The sequence below is a fragment of the Oncorhynchus nerka genome, linkage group LG2 (genome assembly GCF_034236695.1).
Source record: "Oncorhynchus nerka isolate Pitt River linkage group LG2, Oner_Uvic_2.0, whole genome shotgun sequence".
In the NCBI taxonomy this organism is placed as follows: Eukaryota; Metazoa; Chordata; class Actinopteri; order Salmoniformes; family Salmonidae; genus Oncorhynchus; species Oncorhynchus nerka.
In genome coordinates, this window is record NC_088397.1 from 22904957 (window position 1) to 22931327 (window position 26371).

Genomic DNA, 26371 nt, shown 5'->3' on the forward strand with positions numbered 1-26371 from the left:
GAAGGGGGACGTGAGAGAGGGAATACATGTCTGTAGAGAGTAAATGGGGTTGAAAGAGAACAGGAAGTTGAGTGTACCTTGGGAGGAAGTCGTCCCTCAGTAATCACCAGAGCGTCTCCATGACTCATCTTCAGCTCTGAGAGAGACGCCTCCTGGGAAAGAAACGAGAGAGATTGTGGCAGTTAGTGAAAAAGAGTGCGGAAAATGTATCCCGCTTCCTGATTTCGCTGAAGCAATCATTTATTAGGACCCAGGGATAATCGTGAGAATAACACCCGACTATGGCCTGTTCTTAAGCCTGACGCGAAGCAGAGGTCAGAGGAAAGAGCCCTTAGGAGGGTGTTATTCACTGATAATCCTGGGTTCGAGGGCCCTTATTGCTTTAACAAAACAATTGCCGGCATATAGAAAAGATGAACAACCTGTTTTCATAAAAAATATATATGTTTTAGGCAAACCTCAACTGTTGAGACACATTTTTTCCCCAGGGAGATCAAGCTTATTAATTGCCTGGCTGGGCTTTGGGACGCTGAAGGAGCATTGCTAATTCAAATTAAACTGTTAACAGGCATTACCTGGGGGATTGCCGTGAATAACTCCCTGTATCAACCAATCAGCATCCAAACAACCAGTTTTATAATTCTGGTTACTCACCTCATCCATCAAAGCCTCTCCCACCTCCTCACACCAGTCCAGCCTCCTTAGATGCCACCCGTCCCCTGTACACACAACACACATACCATTACACCACTACCCCTACACCATTACCCATACACCGCTACCCATACACCATTACCCATACACCATTACCCCTACACCGCTACCCCTACACCGCTACCCATACACCATTACCCCTACACCATTACCCCTACACCGCTACCCATACACCATTACCCATACACCATTACCCATACACCGCTACCCCTACACCGCTACCCCTACACCGCTACCCCTACACCGCTACCCCTACACCGCTACCCCTACACCGCTACCCCTACACCATTACCCCTACACCATTACCCCTACACCACTACCCCTACACCATTACCCCTAAAACACTACCCCGACACCATTAACACGACACCATTAACACAAAAGCACACACAAGGGAGAAGGGACACACTCTTATAATCCAATAGTTTTACCTTCAAGTCTTGCTGACTCCAACATTTTCATGAGACACTACAATAGAATGTATAGATATGATTAGCACTCATTAGCAGAGAAGCAGATACACTGTCTGACAGAGAGACAGACACAGGCAGGCAGCCAGATAGACCGACCAGCAGACCAGCAGTCATTCCCCACCTGTTTAACTGTGCTGGAGCGCTCTACAATGATTTCCCCCTCCAAGCCAGAGGAGGGTGCTGTCCCCACACTGAAGTACAGGAACAGTTGTGTGTCTTTGGGGGCCGTTCCAGGACAGAGGGACAGGGAGGTCATCAGCCTAACCCCAGCGTCACGAACATTCAGCTCCTCACACACTGTGGGAGGCAACACACACACACAGCTTGACGTTCAGGTAAATACATTCAGGTAAATTGCCAGTGGCACACCGGGCCATTTCCAACTGAAAGCTACTGCCCCCCAAAAAAAAATCTATATCAGGTGATTTTATCTTTAGTTTGCGGGCTGAGCAAGCTAGCCCATAATAACCTACCCTCCATACACAAATAATTACAATTTACTTGACAATATCACATTTAAATTGATTGGATGGAAAAATAAAACATCTCGCAATCTCAAAAAGGGTGTTGTTATTGTTGCGATTTTGAACAGTCAGCAGGCTACCGTTGTAGGGCCAATAAAATCTGTTTTATCTTTAGCCACATTTTTCCCAGTTTCCGAGTTCTCAGGTTTTCACTATCAAAATCACTCTTATTTATTTATAGAAAAACAACCAAAATTGAATATTTTAAGTCCTCAACAATGCTTAAACCACATCGGTAGACCACTTTTAAGATCTGGGAAAAATCCCAAATGTTTTTTTTAAATTAAATTGCTCACCTTGCAAGAGACCATTGTGTTTGTCTAGCGGTGTAGAGCTACTGTACCATGGAGCCTACAATATACATGTGATGGCAGAGTTTGCAAAACAAATGCCCACCCTATTTATACAAATCTTCCCGAAATAATTGTGCCAGGTAGGCCTCCTGTGTAGTCAACATTTAACTGGGAAGGTTATGGAAAGCCTTGAGAAACTTTCATTCAAACAGAGCATGATGACAAAACTGTGCATTGCAAAGATTTAACCAAGACTTTGGCCAAACATCTTAAATACCTGTGTTTCATTCCCATTGTTGCCTTATAATATCTACCAGTAAATGCTAAGTTGAAACATATTTCCTTCATACCCTACTACTGTCCTTCTTCTGTGTGCAGCTCCACACAACAACCAGTGGCGAGCTGCTCACTCTTGCTGCCCGACAGATGAACTAGTCAGTGAGCGTGTGATAATCTACATAAAGAACTAACAGCTTTGGGAATTTTGTCGTTTCTTTCAACAATTATACATATAACCTAGATTGAAAATAGAATTATTACAATATTATTTTGGGGGGGGCCATTGACCTGGAGGTTTGACTGGCCTGGAGGGCTTCCAAAACCTACCCGGGCCAGCAGGCAGCCCTGGATGTCCAGCCCTGCATCAATACATACATACAATTAGGACGAAGTAAGAGTTAGATGTGTTTATGTGTGAGCGTCATTGGGTGTTACAGTACCTGGGGGCAGGAGTTTCCCTGTACGGTCCACCTGCCTCAGACAGCATGCCACACCTGGACAGAGATACACACACCAGTGAAGAGACAACAAACACATATCTACCGTAATAATACTGGCTGTATTAGGAGTGGTAACAGTAACAGTACCTTAACTATAGCTGATGATATTAGGAGTGGTAACAGTAACAGTACCTTAACTATAGCTGGTGATATTAGGAGTGGTAACAGTAACAGTACCTTAACTATAGCTGGTGATATTAGGAGTGGTAACAGTAACAGTACCTTAACTATAGCTGATGATATTAGGAGTGGTAACAGTAACAGTACCTTAACTATAGCTGATGATATTAGGAGTGGTAACAGTAACAGTACCTTAACTATAGCTGATGATATTAGGAGTGGTAACAGTACCTGACCTATAGCTGATGATATTAGGAGTGGTAACAGTAACAGTACCTTAACTATAGCTGATGATATTAGGAGTGGTAACAGTAACAGTACCTTAACTATAGCTGGTGATATTAGGAGTGGTAACAGTAACAGTACCTTAACTATAGCTGATGATATTAGGAGTGGTAACAGTATCTGACCTATAGCTGATGATATTAGGAGTGGTAACAGTAACAGTACCTTAACTATAGCTGATGATATTAGGAGTGGTAACAGTAACAGTACCTTAACTATAGCTGATGATATTAGGAGTGATATTAGCAGTAACAGGTAACAGTAACAGTACCTTAACTATAGCTGATGATATTAGGAGTGGTAACAGTAACAGTACCTTAACTATAGCTGATGATATTAGGAGTGGTAACAGTAACAGTACCTTAACTATAGCTGATGATATTAGGAGTGGTAACAGTAACAGTACCTTAACTATAGCTGATGATATTAGGAGTGGTAACAGTAACAGTACCTTAACTATAGCTGATGATGTTAGGAGTGGTAACAGTAACAGTACCTTAACTATAGCTGATGATATGATATGATGAGGAGTGGTAACAGTAACAGTACCTGACCTATAGCTGATGATATTAGGAGTGGTAACAGTAACAGTACCTTAACTATAGCTGATGATATTAGGAGTGGTAACAGTAACAGTACCTTAACTATAGCTGATGATATTAGGAGTGGTAACAGTACCTTAACTATAGCTGATGATATTAGGAGTGGTAACAGTACCTGACCTATAACTGATGATATTAGGAGTGGTAACAGTAACAGTACCTGACCTATAGCTGATGATATTAGGAGTGGTAACAGTAACAGTACCTTAACTATAGCTGATGATATTAGGAGTGGTAACAGTAACAGTACCTTAACTATAGCTGATGATATTAGGAGTGGTAACAGTAACAGTACCTTAACTATAGCTGATGATATTAGGAGTGGTAACAGTAACAGTACCTTAACTATAGCTGATGATATTAGAGTGGTAAGTAACAGTACCTGGAACTATAGCTGACCTAACTATAGCTGATGATATTAGGAGTGGTAATAGTAACAGTACCTTAACTATAGCTGATGATATTAGGAGTGGTAACAGTAACAGTACCTGACCTATAGCTGATGATATTAGGAGTGGTAACAGTAACAGTACCTGACCTATAGCTGATGATATTAGGAGTGGTAACAGTAACTTAACTATAGCTGATGATATTAGGAGTGGTAACAGTACCTTAACTATAGCTGATGATATTAGGAGTGGTAACAGTACCTTAACTATAGCTGATGATATTAGGAGTGGTAACAGTACCTTAACTATAGCTGATGATATTTGGAGTGGTAATAGTAACAGTAACTAGTATGATATTAGGAGTGGTAACTATAGCTGATGATATTAGGAGTGGTAACAGTACCTTAACTATAGCTGATGATATTAGGAGTGGTAACAGTACCTTAACTATAGCTGATGATATTAGGAGTGGTAATAGTAACAGTACCTTAACTATAGCTGATGATATTAGGAGTGGTAACAGTAACAGTACCTTAACTATAGCTGATGATATTAGGAGTGGTAACAGTAACAGTACCTGACCTATAGCATGATATTAGAGTGGTAACAGTACCTTAACTATAGCTGATGATATTAGGAGTGGTAACAGTAACAGTACCTTAACTATAGCTGATGATATTAGGAGTAACAGTAACAGTACCTTAACTATAGCTGATGATATTAGGAGTGGTAACAGTAACAGTACCTGACCTATAGCTGATGATATTAGGAGTGGTAATAGTAACAGTACCTTAACTATAGCTGATGATATTAGGAGTGGTAACAGTACCTGACCTATAGCTGATGATATTAGGAGTGGTAACAGTACCTTAACTATAGCTGATGATATTAGGAGTGGTAACAGTACCTTAACTATAGCTGATGATATTAGGAGTGGTAACAGTACCTGACCTATAGCTGATGATATTAGGAGTGGTAACAGTACCTTAACTATAGCTGATGATATTAGGAGTGGTAACAGTAACAGTACCTGACCTATAGCTGATGATATTAGGAGTGGTAACAGTACCTTAACTAAGCATGTATTAACAGTATCTGACCTATAGCTGATGATATTAGAGTGGTAACAGTAACAGTACCTGACCTATAGCTGATGATATTAGGAGTGGTAACAGTACCTTAACTATAGCTGATGATATTAGGAGTGGTAACAGTAACAGTACCTGACCTATAGCTGATGATATTAGGAGTGGTAACAGTAACAGTAACCTTAACTATAGCTATGATATTAGGGAGTGGTAACAGTACCTGACCTATAGCTGATGATATTAGGAGTGGTAACAGTAACAGTACCTGACCTATAGCTGATGATATTAGGAGTGGTAACAGTACCTTAACTATAGCTGATGATATTAGGAGTGGTAACAGTATCTGACCTATAGCTGATGATATTAGGAGTGGTAACACTAACAGTACCTGACCTATAGCTGATGATATTAGGAGTGACCTATAACTGTAATTAGTAACAGTACCTTAACTATAGCTGATGATATTAGGAGTGGTAACAGTAACAGTACCTGACCTATAGCTGATGATATTAGGAGTGGTAACAGTACCTTAACTATAGCTGATGATATTAGGAGTGGTAACAGTACCTTAACTATAGCTGATGATATTAGGAGTGGTAACAGTACCTTAACTATAGCTGATGATATTAGGAGTGGTAACAGTAACAGTACCTTAGCTATGATATTAGGAGTGGTAACAGTGATGATTAGATGATATTAGGAGTAATAGTAACAGTACCTGAACTATAGCTGATGATATTAGGAGTGGTAACAGTACCTGAACTATAGCTGATGATATTAGGAGTGGTAACAGTAACAGTACCTGATGATATTAGGAGTGGTAACCTTAACTAGCTGATGATATTAGGAGTGGTAATAGTAACAGTACCTTAACTATAGCTGATGATATTAGGAGTGGTAACAGTACCTTAACTAAGCTGATGATATTAGAGTGGTAGTACCTTAACTATAGCTGATGATATTAGGAGTGGTAACAGTAACAGTACCTGACCTATAGCTGATGATATTAGGAGAACTATAGCTGATGATATTAGGAGTGGTAACAGTACCTTAACTATAGCTGATGATATTAGGAGTGGTAACAGTAACAGTACCTGACCTATAGCTGATGATATTAGGAGTGGTAACAGTACCTTAACTATAGCTGATGATATTAGGAGTGGTAACAGTAACAGTACCTGACCTATAGCTGATGATATTAGGAGTGGTAACAGTACCTTAACTATAGCTGATGATATTAGGAGTGGTAACAGTAACAGTACCTGACCTATAGCTGATGATATTAGGAGTGGTAATAGTAACAGTACCTTAACTATAGCTGATGATATTAGGAGTGGTAACAGTAACAGTACCTGACCTATAGCTGATGATATTAGGAGTGGTAACAGTACCTTACCTATAGCTGATGATATTAGGAGTGGTAACAGTAACAGTACCTGACTATAGCTGATGATATTAGGAGTGGTAACAGTAACAGTACCTGACCTATAGCTGATGATATTAGGAGTGGTAACAGTACCTGACCTATAGCTGATGATATTAGGAGTGGTAACAGTACCTTAACTATAGCTGATGATATTAGGAGTGGTAACAGTAACAGTACCTGACCTATAGCTGATGATATTAGGAGTGGTAACAGTACCTGACCTATAGCTGATGATATTAGGAGTGGTAACAGTAACAGTACCTGACCTATAGCTGATGATATTAGGAGTGGTAACAGTAACAGTACCTGACCTATAGCTGATGATATTAGGAGTGGTAACAGTAACAGTACCTGACCTATAGCTGATGATATTAGGAGTGGTAACAGTAACAGTACCTGACCTATAGCTGATGATATTAGGAGTGGTAACAGTACCTGACCTATAACTGATGATATTAGGAGTGGTAACAGTACCTTAACTATAGCTGATGATATTAGGAGTGGTAACAGTAACAGTACCTGACCTATAGCTGATGATATTAGGAGTGGTAACAGTACCTGACCTATAGCTGATGATATTAGGAGTGGTAACAGTACCTGAACTATAGCTGATGATATTAGGAGTGGTAACAGTAAGGAGTGGTAACAGTACCTGACCTATAGCTGATGATATTAGGAGTGGTAACAGTAACAGTACCTGACCTATAGCTGATGATATTAGGAGTGGTAACAGTACCTGACCTATAGCTGATGATATTAGGAGTGGTAACAGTAACAGTACCTGACTATAGCTGATGATATTAGGAGTGGTAACAGTAACAGTACCTGACCTATAGCTGATGATATTAGGAGTGGTAACAGTACCTGACCTATAGCTGATGATATTAGGAGTGGTAACAGTACCTTAACTATAGCTGATGATATTAGGAGTGGTAACAGTAACAGTACCTGACCTATAGCTGATGATATTAGGAGTGGTAACAGTACCTGACTATAGCTGATGATATTAGGAGTGGTAACAGTAACAGTACCTTAACTATAGCTGATGATATTAGGGAGTGGTAACAGTAACAGTACCTGACTATAGCTGATGATATTAGGAGTGGTAACAGTAACAGTACCTGACCTATAGCTGATGATATTAGGAGTGGTAACAGTAACCTATAGCTGATGATATTAGGAGTGGTACCTGACCTATAGCTGATGATATTAGGAGTGGTAACAGTAACAGTACCTGACCTATAGCTGATGATATTAGGAGTGGTAACAGTAACAGTACCTGACCTATAGCTGATGATATTAGGAGTGGTAACAGTACCTTAACTATAGCTGATGATATTAGGAGTGGTAACAGTACCTTAACTATAGCTGATGATATTAGGAGTGGTAACAGTAACAGTACCTGACCTATAGCTGATGATATTAGGAGTGGTAACAGTACCTTAACTATAGCTGATGATATTAGGAGTGGTAACAGTATCTGACCTATAGCTGATGATATTAGGAGTGGTAACAGTATCTGACCTATAGCTGATGATATTAGAGTGGTAACAGTACCTTAACTATAGCTGATGATATTAGGAGTGGTAACAGTAACAGTACCTGAACTATAGCTGATGATATTAGGAGTGGTAACAGTACCTGACTATAGCTGATGATATTAGGAGTGGTAACAGTAACAGTACCTGACCTATAGCTGATGATATTAGGAGTGGTAACAGTATCTGACCTAACTAGCTGATGATATTAGGAGTGGTAACAGTAACCTTAACTATAGCTGATGATATTAGGAGTGGTAACAGTAACAGTACCTGACCTATAGCTGATATAGCTGACCTGATATAGCTGATGATATTAGAGTGGTAACAGTAACAGTACCTGACCTATAGCTGATGATATTAGAGTGGTAACAGTAACAGTACCTGACCTATAGCTGATGATATTAGGAGTGGTAACAGTACCTGACCTATAGCTGATGATATTAGGAGTGGTAACAGTACCTTAACTATAGCTGATGATATTAGGAGTGGTAACAGTACCTTAACTATAGCTGATGATATTAGGAGTGGTAACAGTAACAGTACCTGACCTATAGCTGATGATATTAGGAGTGGTAACAGTATATAGCTGATGATATTAGGAGTGGTAATAGTAACAGTACCTGACTATAGCTGATGATATTAGGAGTGGTAACAGTAACAGTACCTGACCTATAGCTGATGATATTAGGAGTGGTAACAGTACCTGACCTATAGCTGATGATATTAGGAGTGGTAACAGTAACAGTACCTTAACTATAGCTGATGATATTAGGAGTGGTAACAGTAACAGTACCTGACCTATAGCTGATGATATTAGGAGTGGTAACAGTATCTGACCTATAGCTGATGATATTAGGAGTGGTAACAGTACCTTAACTATAGCTGATGATATTAGGAGTGGTAACAGTAACTGACTTATAGCTGATGATATTAGGAGTGGTAACAGTAAAACAGTACCTGACCTATAGCTGATGATATTAGGAGTGGTAACAGTAACAGTACCTGACCTATAGCTGATGATATTAGGAGTGGTAACAGTACCTGAACTATAGCTGATGATATTAGGAGTGGTAACAGTAACAGTACCTGACCTATAGCTGATGATATTAGGAGTGGTAACAGTAACAGTACCTGACCTATAGCTGATGATATTAGGAGTGGTAACAGTAACAGTACCTGACCTATAGCTGATGATATTAGGAGTGGTAACAGTACCTGACCTATAGCTGATGATATTAGGAGTAGTAACAGTAACAGTACCTGACCTATAGCTGATGATATTAGGAGTGGTAACAGTAACAGTACCTGACCTATAGCTGATGATATTAGGAGTGGTAACAGTACCTGACCTATAGCTGATGATGTTAGGAGTGGTAACAGTAACAGTACCTGACCCATAGCTGATGATATTAGGAGTGGTAATAGTAACAGTACCTTAACTATAGCTGATGATATTAGGAGTGGTAACAGTACCTTAACTATAGCTGATGATATTAGGAGTGGTAACAGTATCTGACCTATAGCTGATGATATTAGGAGTGGTAACAGTAACAGTACCTGACCTATAGCTGATGATATTAGGAGTGGTAACAGTATCTGACCTATAGCTGATGATATTAGGAGTGGTAACAGTACCTTAACTATAGCTGATGATATTAGGAGTGGTAACAGTAACAGTACCTGACCTATAGCTGATGATATTAGGAGTGGTAACAGTACCTTAACTATAGCTGATGATATTAGGAGTGGTAACAGTAACAGTACCTGACCTATAGCTGATGATATTAGGAGTGGTAACAACAGTACCTGTACCTGACCTATAACTGATGATATTAGGAGTGGTAACAGTACCTTAACTATAGCTGATGATATTAGGAGTGGTAACAGTAACAGTACCTGACCTATAGCTGATGATATTAGGAGTGGTAACAGTATCTGACCTATAGCTGATGATATTAGGAGTGGTAACAGTACCTTAACTATAGCTGATGATATTAGGAGTGGTAACAGTAACAGTACCTGACCTATAGCTGATGATATTAGGAGTGGTAACAGTACCTGACTTATAGCTGATGATATTAGGAGTGGTAACAGTAACAGTACCTGACCTATAGCTGATGATATTAGGAGTGGTAACAGTAACAGTACCTGACCTATAGCTGATGATATTAGGAGTGGTAACAGTACCTGACCTATAACTGACCTATATAGCTGATGATATTAGGAGTGGTAACAGTAACAGTACCTGACCTATAGCTGATGATATTAGGAGTGGTAACAGTATCTGACCTATAGCTGATGATATTAGGAGTGGTAACAGTACTTAACTATAGCTGATGATATTAGGAGTGGTAACAGTAACAGTACCTGAACTATAGCTGATGATATTAGGAGTGGTAACAGTAACAGTAACCTATAGCTGATGATATTAGGAGTGGTAACAGTATCTGACCTATAGCTGATGATATTAGGAGTGGTAACAGTAACAGTACCTGACCTATAGCTGATGATATTAGGAGTGGTAACAGTAACAGTACCTGAGCTGATGATATTAGGAGTGGTACCTGACCTATAGCTGATGATATTAGGAGTGGTAACAGTAACAGTACCTTAACTATAGCTGATGATATTAGGAGTGGTAACAGTAACAGTACCTGACCTATAGCTGATGATATTAGGAGTGGTAACAGTATCTGACCTATAGCTGATGATATTAGAGTGGTAACAGTAACAGTACCTTAACTATAGCTGATGATATTAGGAGTGGTAACAGTAACAGTACCTGACCTATAGCTGATGATATTAGGAGTGGTAACAGTATCTGACCTATAGCTGATGATATTAGGAGTGGTAACAGTAACAGTACCTTAACTATAGCTGATGATATTAGGAGTGGTAACAGTAACAGTACCTGACCTATAGCTGATGATATTAGGAGTGGTAACAGTACCTGACTTATAGTTGATGATATTAGGAGTGGTAACAGTAACAGAACTATAGCTGATGATATTAGGAGTGGTAACAGTAACAGTACCTGACCTATAGCTGATGATATTAGGAGTGGTAACAGTACCTTAACTATAGCTGATGATATTAGGAGTGGTAACAGTAACAGTACCTGACCTATAGCTGATGATATTAGGAGTGGTAACAGTACCTGACCTATAGCTGATGATATTAGGAGTGGTAACAGTACCTTAACTATAGCTGATGATATTAGGAGTGGTAACAGTAACAGTACCTGACCTATAGCTGATGATATTAGGAGTGGTAACAGTACCTGACCTATAGCTGATGATATTAGGAGTGGTAACAGTAACTTAACTATAGCTGATGATATTAGGAGTAACAGTACCTGACCTATAGCTGATGATATTAGAGTGGTAACAGTACCTGACCTATAACTGATGATATTAGGAGTGGTAACAGTACCTTAACTATAGCTGATGATATTAGGAGTGGTAACAGTAACAGTACCTGACCTATAGCTGATGATATTAGGAGTGGTAACAGTATCTGACCTATAGCTGATGATATTAGGAGTGGTAACAGTAACAGTACCTTAACTATAGCTGATGATATTAGGAGTGGTAACAGTAACAGTACCTGACCTATAGCTGATGATATTAGGAGTGGTAACAGTACCTGACTTATAGTTGATGATATTAGGAGTGGTAACAGTAACAGAACTATAGCTGATGATATTAGGAGTGGTAACAGTAACAGTACCTGACCTATAGCTGATGATATTAGGAGTGGTAACAGTACCTTAACTATAGCTGATGATATTAGGAGTGGTAACAGTAACAGTACCGACCTATAGCTGATGATATTAGGAGTGGTAACAGTACCTGACCTATAGCTGATGATATTAGGAGTGGTAACAGTACCTTAACTATAGCTGATGATATTAGGAGTGGTAACAGTAACAGTACCTGACCTATAGCTGATGATATTACGAGTGGTAACAGTACCTTAACTATAGCTGATGATATTAGGAGTGGTAACAGTACCTTAACTATAGCTGATGATATTAGGAGTGGTAACAGTAACAGTACCTGACCTATAGCTGATGATATTAGGAGTGGTAACAGTATCTGACCTATAGCTGATGATATTAGGAGTGGTAACAGTAACAGTACCTTAACTATAGCTGATGATATTAGGAGTGGTAACAGTAACAGTACCTGACCTATAGCTGATGATATTAGGAGTGGTAACAGTACCTGACTTATAGTTGATGATATTAGGAGTGGTAACAGTAACAGAACTATAGCTGATGATATTAGGAGTGGTAACAGTAACAGTACCTGACCTATAGCTGATGATATTAGGAGTGGTAACAGTAACTTAACTATAGCTGATGATATTAGGAGTGGTAACAGTACCTGACCTATAGCTGATGATATTAGGAGTGGTAACAGTACCTGACCTATAGCTGATGATATTAGGAGTGGTAACAGTAACAGTACCTGACCTATAGCTGATGATATTAGGAGTGGTAACAGTACCTTAACTATAGCTGATGATATTAGGAGTGGTAACAGTATCTGACCTATAGCAGTATTAGGAGTGGTAAACAGTATCTGACCTATAGCTGATGATATTAGGAGTGGTAACAGTACCTGAACTATAGCTGATGATATTAGGAGTGGTAACAGTACCTGACCTAACTATAGCTGATGATATTAGGAGTGGTAACAGTAACAGTAACCTAGCTGATGATATTAGACCTAACTAGCTGATGATATTAGGAGTGGTAACAGTATCTGACCTATAGCTGATTATATTAGGAGTGGTAACAGTAACAGTACCTGACCTATAGCTGATGATATTAGGAGTGGTAACAGTACCTGACCTATAACTGATGATATTAGGAGTGGTAACAGTACCTTAACTATAGCTGATGATATTAGGAGTGGTAACAGTAACAGTACCTGACCTATAGCTGATGATATTAGGAGTGGTAACAGTATCTGACCTATAGCTGATGATATTAGGAGTGGTAACAGTACCTTAACTATAGCTGATGATATTAGGAGTGGTAACAGTAACAGTACCTGACCTATAGCTGATGATATTAGGAGTGGTAACAGTACCTGACTTATAGTTGATGATATTAGGAGTGGTAACAGTAACAGAACTATAGCTGATGATATTAGGAGTGGTAACAGTAACAGTACCTGACCTATAGCTGATGATGTTAGGAGTGGTAACAGTACCTTAACTATAGCTGATGATATTAGGAGTGGTAACAGTAACAGTACCTGACCTATAGCTGATGATATTAGGAGTGGTAACAGTACCTTAACTATAGCTGATGATATTAGGAGTGGTAACAGTAACAGTACCTGACCTATAGCTGATGATATTAGGAGTGGTAACAGTACCTGACCTATAGCTGATGATATTAGGAGTGGTAACAGTAACAGTACCTGACCTATAGCTGATGATATTAGGAGTGGTAACAGTACCTGACCTATAACTGATGATATTAGGAGTGGTAACAGTACCTTAACTATAGCTGATGATATTAGGAGTGGTAACAGTAACAGTACCTGACCTATAGCTGATGATATTAGGAGTGGTAACAGTATCTGACCTATAGCTGATGATATTAGGAGTGGTAACAGTACCTTAACTATAGCTGATGATATTAGGAGTGGTAACAGTAACAGTACCTGACCTATAGCTGATGATATTAGGAGTGGTAACAGTACCTTAACTATAGCTGATGATATTAGGAGTGGTAACAGTAACAGTACCTGACCTATAGCTGATGATATTAGGAGTGGTAACAGTACCTGACTTATAGCTGATGATATTAGGAGTGGTAACAGTAACAGTACCTGACCTATAGCTGATGATATTAGGAGTGGTAACAGTACCTGACCTATAACTGATGATATTAGGAGTGGTAACAGTACCTTAACTATAGCTGATGATATTAGGAGTGGTAACAGTAACAGTACCTGACCTATAGCTGATGATATTAGGAGTGGTAACAGTATCTGACTATAGCTGATGATATTAGGAGTGGTAACAGTACCTTAACTATAGCTGATGATATTAGGAGTGGTAACAGTAACAGTACCTGACCTATAGCTGATGATATTAGGAGTGGTAACAGTACCTGACTTATAGCTGATGATATTAGGAGTGGTAACAGTAACAGTACCTGACCTATAGCTGATGATATTAGGAGTGGTAACAGTAACAGTACCTGACCTATAGCTGATGATATTAGGAGTGGTAACAGTACCTGACCTATAACTGATGATATTAGGAGTGGTAACAGTACCTTAACTATAGCTGATGATATTAGGAGTGGTAACAGTAACAGTACCTGACCTATAGCTGATGATATTAGGAGTGGTAACAGTATCTGACCTATAGCTGATGATATTAGGAGTGGTAACAGTAACAGTACCTTAACTATAGCTGATGATATTAGGAGTGGTAACAGTAACAGTACCTTAACTATAGCTGATGATATTATGAGTGGTAACAGTAACAGTATCTGACCTATAGCTGATGATATTAGGAGTGGTAACAGTATCTGACCTATAGCTGATGATATTAGGAGTGGTAACAGTAACAGTACCTGACCTATAGCTGATGATATTAGGAGTGGTAACAGTAACAGTACCTGACCTATAGCTGATGATATTAGGAGTGGTAACAGTAACAGTACCTGACCTATAGCTGATGATATTAGGAGTGGTAACAGTACCTTAACTATAGCTGATGATATTAGGAGTGGTAACAGTACCTTAACTATAGCTGATGATATTAGGAGTGGTAACAGTACCTGACCTATAGCTGATGATATTAGGAGTGGTAACAGTACCTGACCTATAGCTGATGATATTAGGAGTGGTAACAGTACCTTAACTATAGCTGATGATATTAGGAGTGGTAACAGTATCTGACTTATAGCTGATGATATTAGGAGTGGTAACAGTATCTGACCTATAGCTGATGATATTAGGAGTGGTAACAGTACCTTAACTATAGCTGATGATATTAGGAGTGGTAACAGTAACAGTACCTGACCTATAGCTGATGATATTAGGAGTGGTAACAGTACCTGACTTATAGCTGATGATATTAGGAGTGGTAACAGTAACAGTACCTGACCTATAGCTGATGATATTAGGAGTGGTAACAGTATCTGACCTATAGCTGATGATATTAGGAGTGGTAACAGTACCTTAACTATAGCTGATGATATTAGGAGTGGTAACAGTAACAGTACCTGACCTATAGCTGATGATATTAGGAGTGGTAACAGTACCTGACTTATAGCTGATGATATTAGGAGTGGTAACAGTAACAGTACCTGACCTATAGCTGATGATATTAGGAGTGGTAACAGTAACAGTACCTGACCTATAGCTGATGATATTAGGAGTGGTAACAGTACCTTAACTATAGCTGATGATATTAGGAGTGGTAACAGTAACCTTAACTATAGCTGATGATATTAGGAGTGGTAACAGTAACAGTACCTGACCTATAGCTGATGATATTAGGAGTGGTAACAGTACCTGACCTATAGCTGATGATATTAGGAGTGGTAACAGTACCTGACTATAGCTGATGATATTAGGAGTGGTAACAGTAACAGTACCTGACCTATAGCTGATGATATTAGGAGTGGTAACAGTACCTTAACTATAGCTGATGATATTAGGAGTGGTAACAGAATCTGACCTATAGCTGATTATATTAGGAGTGGTAACAGTAACAGTACCTGACCTATAGCTGATGATATTAGGAGTGGTAACAGTAACAGTACCTGACCTATAGCTGATGATATTAGGAGTGGTAACAGTACCTGACCTATAACTGATGATATTAGGAGTGGTAACAGTACCTTAACTATAGCTGATGATATTAGGAGTGGTAACAGTAACAGTACCTGACCTATAGCTGATGATATTAGGAGTGGTAACAGTATCTGACCTATAGCTGATGATATTAGGAGTGGTAACAGTACCTTAACTATAGCTGATGATATTAGGAGTGGTAACAGTAACAGTACCTGACCTATAGCTGATGATATTAGGAGTGGTAACAGTACCTTAACTATAGCTGATGATATTAGGAGTGGTAACAGTATCTGACCTATAGCTGATTATATTAGGAGTGGTAACAGTAACAGTACCTGACCTATAGCTGATGATATTAGGAGTGGTAACAGTACCTGACCTATAACTGATGATATTAGGAGTGGTAACAGTACCTTAACTATAGCTGATGATATTAGGAGTGGTAACAGTAACAGTACCTGACCTATAGCTGATGATATTAGGAGTGGTAACAGTATCTGACCTATAGCTGATGATATTAGGAGTGGTAACAGTACCTTAACTATAGCTGATGATATTAGGAGTGGTAACAGTAACAGTACCTGACCTATAGCTGATCATATTAGGAGTGGTAACAGTACCTGACTTATAGTTGATGATATTAGGAGTGGTAACAGTAACAGAACTATAGCTGATGATATTAGGAGTGGTAACAGTAACAGTACCTGACCTATATCTGATGATGTTAGGAGTGGTAACAGTACCTTAACTATAGCTGATGATATTAGGAGTGGTAACAGTAACAGTACCTGACCTATAGCTGATGATATTAGGAGTAGTAACAGTAACAGTACCTGACCTATAGCTGATGATATTAGGAGTGGTAACAGTACCTGACCTATAGCTGATGATGTTAGGAGTGGTAACAGTAACAGTACCTGACCCATAGCTGATGATATTAGGAGTGGTAATAGTAACAGTACCTTAACTATAGCTGATGATATTAGGAGTGGTAACAGTACCTTAACTATAGCTGATGATATTAGGAGTGGTAACAGTATCTGACCTATAGCTGATGATATTAGGAGTGGTAACAGTAACAGTACCTGACCTATAGCTGATGATATTAGGAGTGGTAACAGTATCTGACCTATAGCTGATGATATTATGATATTAGGAGTGGTAACAGTACCTTAACTAACTATAGCTGATGATATTAGGAGTGGTAACAGTAACAGTACCTGACCTATAGCTGATGATATTAGGAGTGGTAACAGTACCTGACTTATAGCTGATGATATTAGGAGTGGTAACAGTAACAGTACCTGACCTATAGCTGATGATATTAGGAGTGGTAACAGTACCTGACCTATAACTGATGATATTAGGAGTGGTAACAGTACCTTAACTATAGCTGATGATATTAGGAGTGGTAACAGTAACAGTACCTGACCTATAGCTGATGATATTAGGAGTGGTAACAGTATCTGACCTATAGCTGATGATATTAGGAGTGGTAACAGTACCTTAACTATAGCTGATGATATTAGGAGTGGTAACAGTAACAGTACCTGACCTATAGCTGATGATATTAGGAGTGGTAACAGTACCTGACTTATAGCTGATGATATTAGGAGTGGTAACAGTAACAGTACCTGACCTATAGCTGATGATATTAGGAGTGGTAACAGTACCTGACCTATAGCTGATGATATTAGGAGTGGTAACAGTAACAGTACCTTAACTATAGCTGATGATATTAGGAGTGGTAACAGTAACAGTACCTTAACTATAGCTGATGATATTATGAGTGGTAACAGTAACAGTATCTGACCTATAGCTGATGATATTAGGAGTGGTAACAGTATCTGACCTATAGCTGATGATATTAGGAGTGGTAACAGTAACAGTACCTGACCTATAGCTGATGATATTAGGAGTGGTAACAGTAACAGTACCTGACCTATAGCTGATGATATTAGGAGTGGTAACAGTATCTGACCTATAGCTGATGATATTAGGAGTGGTAACAGTAACAGTACCTTAACTATAGCTGATGATATTAGGAGTGGTAACAGTAACAGTACCTGACCTATAGCTGATGATATTAGGAGTGGTAACAGTATCTGACCTATAGCTGATGATATTAGGAGTGGTAACAGTAACAGTACCTTAACTATAGCTGATGATATTAGGAGTGGTAACAGTAACAGTACCTGACCTATAGCTGATGATATTAGGAGTGGTAACAGTATCTGACCTATAGCTGATGATATTAGGAGTGGTAACAGTAACAGTACCTTAACTATAGCTGATGATATTAGGAGTGGTAACAGTAACAGTACCTGACCTATAGCTGATGATATTAGGAGTGGTAACAGTACCTGACTTATAGTTGATGATATTAGGAGTGGTAACAGTAACAGAACTATAGCTGATGATATTAGGAGTGGTAAGAGTAACAGTACCTGACCTATAGCTGATGATATTAGGAGTGGTAACAGTAACTTAACTATAGCTGATGATATTAGGAGTGGTAACAGTACCTGACCTATAGCTGATGATACTAGGAGTGGTAACAGTACCTGACCTATAGCTGATGATGCTAGGAGTGGTAACAGTACCTTAACTATAGCTGATGATATTAGGAGTGGTAACAGTAACTTAACTATAGCTGATGATATTAGGAGTGGTAACAGTACCTGACCTATAGCTGATGATACTAGGAGTGGTAACAGTACCTGACCTATAACTGATGATATTAGGAGTGGTAACAGTACCTGACCTATAGCTGATGATATTAGGAGTGGTAACAGTAACTTAACTATAGCTGATGATATTAGGAGTGGTAACAGTACCTGACCTATAGCTGATGATACTAGGAGTGGTAACAGTACCTGACCTATAACTGATGATATTAGGAGTGGTAACAGTACCTTAACTATAGCTGATGATATTAGGAGTGGTAACAGTAACAGTACCTGACCTATAGCTGATGATATTAGGAGTGGTAACAGTATCTGACCTATAGCTGATGATATTAGGAGTGGTAACAGTAACAGTACCTTAACTATAGCTGATGATATTAGGAGTGGTAACAGTAACAGTACCTGACCTATAGCTGATGATATTAGGAGTGGTAACAGTACCTGACTTATAGTTGATGATATTAGGAGTGGTAACAGTAACAGAACTATAGCTGATGATATTAGGAGTGGTAACAGTAACAGTACCTGACCTATAGCTGATGATATTAGGAGTGGTAACAGTAACTTAACTATAGCTGATGATATTAGGAGTGGTAACAGTACCTGACCTATAGCTGATGATACTAGGAGTGGTAACAGTACCTGACCTATAGCTGATGATGCTAGGAGTGGTAACAGTACCTGACCTATAGCTGATGATGCTAGGAGTGGTAACAGTACCTTAACTATAGCTGATGATATTAGGAGTGGTAACAGTAACAGTACCTGACCTATAGCTGATGATATTACGAGTGGTAACAGTACCTTAACTATAGCTGATGATATTAGGAGTGGTAACAGTAACAGTACCTGACCTATAGCTGATGATATTAGGAGTGGTAACAGTATCTGACCTATAGCTGATGATATTAGGAGTGGTAACAGTAACAGTACCTTAACTATAGCTGATGATATTAGGAGTGGTAACAGTAACAGTACCTGACCTATAGCTGATGATATTAGGAGTGGTAACAGTACCTGACTTATAGTTGATGATATTAGGAGTGGTAACAGTAACAGAACTATAGCTGATGATATTAGGAGTGGTAACAGTAACAGTACCTGACCTATAGCTGATGATATTAGGAGTGGTAACAGTAACTTAACTATAGCTGATGATATTAGGAGTGGTAACAGTACCTGACCTATAGCTGATGATACTAGGAGTGGTAACAGTACCTGACCTATAGCTGATGATGCTAGGAGTGGTAACAGTACCTGACCTATAGCTGATGATGCTAGGAGTGGTAACAGTACCTTAACTATAGCTGATGATATTAGGAGTGGTAACAGTAACAGTACCTGACCTATAGCTGATGATATTACGAGTGGTAACAGTACCTTAACTATAGCTGATGATATTAGGAGTGGTAACAGTATCTGACCTATAGCTGATGATATTAGGAGTGGTAACAGTATCTGACCTATAGCTGATGATGTTAGGAGTGGTAACAGTACCTTAACTATAGCTGATGATATTAGGAGTGGTAACAGTATCTGACCTATAGCTGATGATATTAGGAGTGGTAACAGTATCTGACCTATAGCTGATGATGTTAGGAGTGGTAACAGTAACAGTACCTTAACGAAAGCTGCTGATATTAGGAGTGGTAACAGTAACAGTACCTTAACTATAGCTGCTGCTATTAGGAGTGGTAATAGTAACAGTATTTTTTATTTCACCTTTATTTAAACAGGTAGGCAAGTTGAGAACAAGTTCTCATTTACAATTGCGACCTGGCCAAGATAAAGCAAAGCAGTTCGACACATACAACAACACAGAGTTACACATGGTGTAAAACAAACATACAGTCAATAATACAGTCGAAAAATAAGTCTATATACAATGTGAGCAAATGAGGTGAGATAAGGGAGGTAAAGGCAAAAAAGGCCATGGTGGCGAAGTAAATACAATATAGCAAGTTAAACACTGGAATGGTTGATTTGCAGTGTAAGAATGTGCAAAGTAGAAATAGAAATAATGGGGTGCAAAGGAGCTAAATAAATAAATACAGTAGGGGGAGAGGTAGTTGTTTGGGCTAAGTACAGGTGCAGGAATCTGTAAACTGCACTGACAGCTGGTGCTTAAAGCTAGTGAGGGAGATAAGTGTTTCCAGTTTCAGAGATTTTTGTAGTTCGTTCCAGTCATTGGCAGCAGAGAACTCGAAGGAGAGGAGGAATAGGAGGAATTGGTTTTGGGGGTGACCAGAGAGATATACCTACTGGAGCACGTGCTACAGGTGGGTGCTGCTATGGTGACCAGCGAGCTGAGATAAGGGGGAACTTTACCTAGCAGGGTCTTGTAGATGACCTGGAACCAGTGGGTTTGGCGACGAGTATGAAGCGAGGGCCAGGCAACGAGAGAGTACAGGTCGCAGTGGTGGGTAGTATATGGGGCTTTGGTGACAAAATGGATGGCACTGTGATAGACTGCATCAAATTTGTTGAGTAGTGTTGGAGGCTATTTTATAGATGACATCACCGAAGTTGAGGATCGGTAGGATGGTCAGTTTTACAACGGTATGTTTGGCAGCATGAGTGAAGGAGGCTTTGTTGCGAAATAGGAAGCCAATTCTAGATTTAACTTTGGATTGGAGATGTTTGATATGAGTCTGGAAGGAGAGTTTACAGTCTAACCAGACACCTAGGTATTTGTAGTTGTCCACATATTCTACATCAGAACCGTCCAGAGTAGTGATGTTGGACGGGCGGGCAGGTGCTGGCAGCGATCGGTTGAATAGCATGCATTTAGTTTTACTTGTATTTAAGAGCAGTTGGAGGCCACTGAAGGAGAGTTGTATGGCATTGAAGCTCGTCTGGAAGGTTGTTAACACGTGTCCAAAGAAGGGCAAGAAGTATACAGAATGGTGTCGTCTACGTAGAGGTGGATCAGAGACTCACCAGCAGCAAGAGCGACATCATTGATGTATACAGAGAAGAGAGTCGGCCCAAGAATTGAACCCTGTGGCACCCCCATAGAGACTGCCAGAGACCCGGACAACAGGCCCTCCGATTTGACACACTGAACTCTATCAGAGAAGAAGTTGGTGAACCAGTAATGGTAATGGTAGGGAGTGGTAACAGTATCTGACCTATAGCTGCTGCTATTAGGAGTGGTATCAGTATCTGACCTATAGCTGCTGCTAGTAGGAGTGGTAACAGTATCTGACCTATAGCTGCTGCTATTAGGAGTGGTATCAGTATCTGACCTATAGCTGCTGCTAGTAGGAGTGGTAACAGTATCTGACCTATAGCTGCTGCTATTAGGAGTGGTATCAGTATCTGACCTATAGCTGCTGCTAGTAGGAGTGGTATCAGTATCTGACCTATAGCTGCTGCTAGTAGGAGTGGTAACAGTATCTGACCTATAGCTGTTGCTATTAGGAGTGGTAACAGTATCTGACCTATAGCTGCTGCTAGTAGGAGTGGTATCAGTATCTGACCTATAGCTGCTGCTAGTAGGAGTGGTAACAGTATCTGACCTATAGCTGCTGCTAGTAGGAGTGGTATCAGTATCTGACCTATAGCTGCTGCTAGTAGGAGTGGTAACAGTAACAGTATTTGACCTGCTAGATGCTCCTGTAGCTGCAGCTCCGCTATGGCCCTCTGTTTCACCTCACATAGGAGCTAGAAAAGAACACACACACATTAACATACTAAACACACACATTAACATACTGAACACACACATTAACATACTGAACACACACATTAACATACTGAACACACATACCACCGCCACACGCACCCACACACTTGCTAGCTCACCATGTTTCCAGAGGCAGGGACCTTTGCCCTCATCCTCTCCTCCTCTTCCTCCCCCCCTCCTCTTCTTCTTCTCTCTGGTCGGTATTCCACCAGAAGCCAGCGACAGTCTGATGGTGTTGTCACGGTTACCATATCACCACTCACACTGAACACACTGGGAGAGAGAGACATTACACACACAGCCATAGCAAACACACCAACCACACCTCATATCTGTCAGTCACTTACACAGACTGACACAATGCCGCGCACACACACCACGCTGCCTACCTGCTGTCCTGTGTCTGTGGCTCCAGCACCAGCAGTGCGTCTCCATCCTTCAAGGCCAGCTCCTTCAGGGTCCTCTGCATGTCTCCAGGAGGGAATACCCTCCACCCGCTGGCCCCCCCTCCCTCCCCTCCCCTCTTCTCCTGACACAGGAGGCTCTCCTGTGGCTCCCCTAATGCCTCCCTCACCTCTCCTAGAGTCACCCTCCCAGCAAAACCCCTCGACTGCTTCGTCAGCCCCGAGCCTCCTTCCTCTCCCACTCCTCCTCCCTCCCCCTCCTCTTCTTCTTCTCCCAGAGAGGGGCGAACCACGGTCAGCAACACTGGTTCCCACTCGGCTCCTGTTTGGACAGTCGCCCCACAAACCTGAGGAAATAAAGGGGATATGATATGACCCGACAGCAGTTTTGGTTCTAGGACGTCCAGTAGCAGTATGTACAACGGTGGATTGTGTTGATTCGAGTGTCTCCTCACCTCTCTGCCGTTCCACACAAACAGATCAGTGCCGGACAAGATGCCTGCACTGTAAAGAGACACCTCGTCATCTGAAACACACACGTACTAAAGTTCAGAATCAACTCTCACTGAATGGACATGCTGCAAATGTGTGCGTGTTTAAGTGTGTGTGTTTAAGTGTGTGTGTGCATGTCTCACCTGTGAGAGTGTTGTAGAGGTGAAGGCCGGCTGGCAGACTTCTGGCCACAGTCAGAGCCATATCCCCCTCCCAGAGATCCTGCTTCTGAATACACACACACACACAGGTTTGATCTTTTTGCTCAGTGCCATGGCGGCATTAAGGAAGTGCGTTAATGAGTCGGAGGGAAGACGTCACCTGGTAGATGATCATTCGCAGGTCTCCTACGGTCCTGCAGCGGTCGAAGGTGAGGTTGGTGGCCTCTTTCTGCTCTATGCTGATTGGCTTAAGAGCTCCGTTTTCCAACCTATAGTGTGGCGCTAGGTGGAGACGCAGCTCAACACTGTTATTGCTGGCCTCAAACTCCTCCCTATAGCAGAGTACACACACACACACAGATAGCCGCAAAACATTGCAAAATACAGTCTTCGTTTATGTGTGTGTGTGTGTACACGTGAGTACCGTCTCTGTTGTAGTCTTCTGTTCTCCTCTTCAGCCATCTCTAAGAGGTGAGGGGGAACCTGATACCCAGGATTCCTCAGGGCTGCCAGGGGGAAAATCTCATTTGAAAGACTGTGTACGTTTTCATGTCTCTCCTTCACCATCTCTCTTCCTCTCCCACTCACATCAAGTTTGGATGTGGCTCTCCTTTCCTTGCGCTCACTCACTCACTCTCTCCCTCCCTTTCCTTCTTACGCCTCTCTCCCACACACAAACACAAACACACACCCACACACAAACACCCACGTACCTCCAGAAGGCCTGCGTAGCAGTGTCTTCCTATAGAACAGCATGTAGGCACTCTCCTTTCCCTGGTACATTTTCTCTACGTCTCTCTCATGGATCGACGTCACTGTGGAGTCATTCAGATCAAACCAGTGGCTGCCCTGTGGAGAGATGGAGAGAGGAAGAAAGATGCATGGATAAATGGAGATTCAGAGCGAGAGAGAGAAAAAAGATTTAAACATAACCAATTGCAGCATCAACATAGCAGACACACCATCATTAAAGCAGAACCATGAGAGGTCTAACTAGTGTACCTGTGGTTCTGGTGCCGTCTTCGGTTCTGTCTCCAGTTCTGGTAGGTGGTTGGCTGTGTTGTTGTGGACTGGGTCTGGGGTAGAGCTAGAGCCAGGGGTTGGGTGGGCTGGGCTGGAGGGCTGGGTCACCGGGCTAGGGGGGTTGGCTTTCAGGGCCACCCAAGTGCCATTATTGACCAACACAAACACATCACTGTGGTTCTGGAGGAACTGCAGAGGGAGAGAGGAGGCGAGAGGGAGAGGGGGATGAGTGGAAGGATAACATGTAGAACGATGTAGAGGAGATAAGGAAAGCGAAGTGTTTATGTGGCGTTGTGGAGCTCTTGGGGACGCCCATCAGTCATGTCCTACTGTCCTACCTTGCCTATGGGGCCGTGGAGTTTCCTGTACTTCTTGCTCCAGGAAGAACCGATCTTGTCCATCAGTCTCTGACCCAGCTGGTCCAGCAGCACGCTCCTGCTCTCCTCCTACAGGCCAGGAGGGGAACAACACCACATTAAGATCAGATACAGTCACTGGACCTACTGATGATGTGGCCCGTGGTGCTCTCGTTCCATCGGGTTAAACCAGCATGCTTTGCGTTACCTGGGCTATTATGGAGGAGAGTACAGATAGAGGGTCGTCTTTCTCCGGCTCAGTATACGCTCTCACCTCCTTCTTCTGAACCTTGGGTTTGGTATCCTCCTCCTGATACAAACGCATGCGCGAAAATACAAAAGACACACACAAACACACAATTCGCTATTAGCATATTTAGTGACATACTCTAAGCCTCGATTGTCTGATATGCAATTGTTCTCTCCTCCTCCCTCCCGCGCTCTCTCACCGGCGGTTCCCACAAGCCGAGGTGGTCCATGTCTTTGATGTAGACGTGGTAATGGCCGCCATAACAGCCTCCCTTATGGATGATGACAGAGAAGAGTTCATAGGAGTACTCCGAGTCCTCGTCTTCAGTCTGGGAGAGAGGGTGACATAACATAGTCATTATAATGCGACATAACATGTTCTTAAATGGTTTGACATTATATGTACTCTACATGACTTAGTTAAAACAAGAGTAAGTGGCAGTGAAGCAATGCAGATCCATGTGTGTGGTTGTCCAGTACCTGTTCACAGAAGGGCCTGAGGTTGATGGTGAGAGGGAAGGTGTAGCGACCAGTCTCCTTGTAACGCTCGCACCTGGCAAAGTCAAAGTTAAACCTCAACAGAGACACTGTCAGGAAGGGAGGGAGCTTCCTCAGCTTGGCAGACTGCAGAGGGAGAGGGGGAGAGAGAGAGAACAGAGGAGAGGGAGGGAAAGAGGGAGCAAGGGAGAGAGTCCTGGAATCAGTACCAATTCTAGAATAAACAAGTACAATTTAAATCCATGCCAATACTCCTACTAACCTTAGCAGCAGTGACTAGTTGGTCACACTGGCCACAGCGGTAGAGGTTACTGCCTTCAAACATCTCCTCTTCCACAAACATGTCCCAGAGCGCCCCTTCCAGGCCACACACACCACGTACACACACCGTCAAGTCCAGGAAGTCCTCCTGAGAGGGAAAGAGAGAGCCAAGAGAATGAGGTGTAAGCAACACAAAGATACGCGCAGGTACAGATAAACACATGTACCCGTGTTATCTCAATCTCTTCATTCAATGACTCAATCATGGACACTCTTACTGATAGTTGTGGCTGCTTTGTGTGATGTATTGTTGTCTCTACCTTCTTGCCCTTTGTGTTGTTGTCTGTGCCCAATAATGTTTGTACCCTGTTTTGTGTTGCTACCACGTCGTGCTGCTGCCATGTTGTGTTGCTATCATGTTGTTGGCATGTGTTGCTACCATGCCGTGTTGTCATGTGCTGCTGCCATGCTGTTGTTGTCTTA

General features: G+C 41.2%; 1 protein-coding gene across 1 annotated transcript in view; it reads right to left on the bottom strand.

Annotated features, from left to right (window-relative positions):
* The window catches only part of LOC115126417 (ubiquitin carboxyl-terminal hydrolase 40), a 30907-nt gene that overhangs the window by 2760 nt on the left and 1776 nt on the right, over window positions 1-26371 (bottom strand). The window contains exons 5-23 of the mRNA XM_065024724.1: window positions 25890-26036; window positions 25610-25753; window positions 25330-25458; window positions 25089-25190; window positions 24863-24970; window positions 24504-24713; window positions 24215-24350; window positions 23926-24007; window positions 23662-23833; window positions 23484-23568; window positions 23304-23374; window positions 22834-23195; window positions 22564-22717; window positions 22362-22422; window positions 2724-2777; window positions 1309-1484; window positions 1146-1182; window positions 655-719; window positions 78-152 (exon numbers count right to left, since the gene is read on the bottom strand). Of these exons, the coding sequence (XP_064880796.1) occupies window positions 78-152; window positions 655-719; window positions 1146-1182; window positions 1309-1484; window positions 2724-2777; window positions 22362-22422; window positions 22564-22717; window positions 22834-23195; window positions 23304-23374; window positions 23484-23568; window positions 23662-23833; window positions 23926-24007; window positions 24215-24350; window positions 24504-24713; window positions 24863-24970; window positions 25089-25190; window positions 25330-25458; window positions 25610-25753; window positions 25890-26036 (2370 nt within the window). The remainder of the gene's footprint in view (window positions 1-77; window positions 153-654; window positions 720-1145; window positions 1183-1308; window positions 1485-2723; window positions 2778-22361; window positions 22423-22563; window positions 22718-22833; window positions 23196-23303; window positions 23375-23483; window positions 23569-23661; window positions 23834-23925; window positions 24008-24214; window positions 24351-24503; window positions 24714-24862; window positions 24971-25088; window positions 25191-25329; window positions 25459-25609; window positions 25754-25889; window positions 26037-26371) is intronic.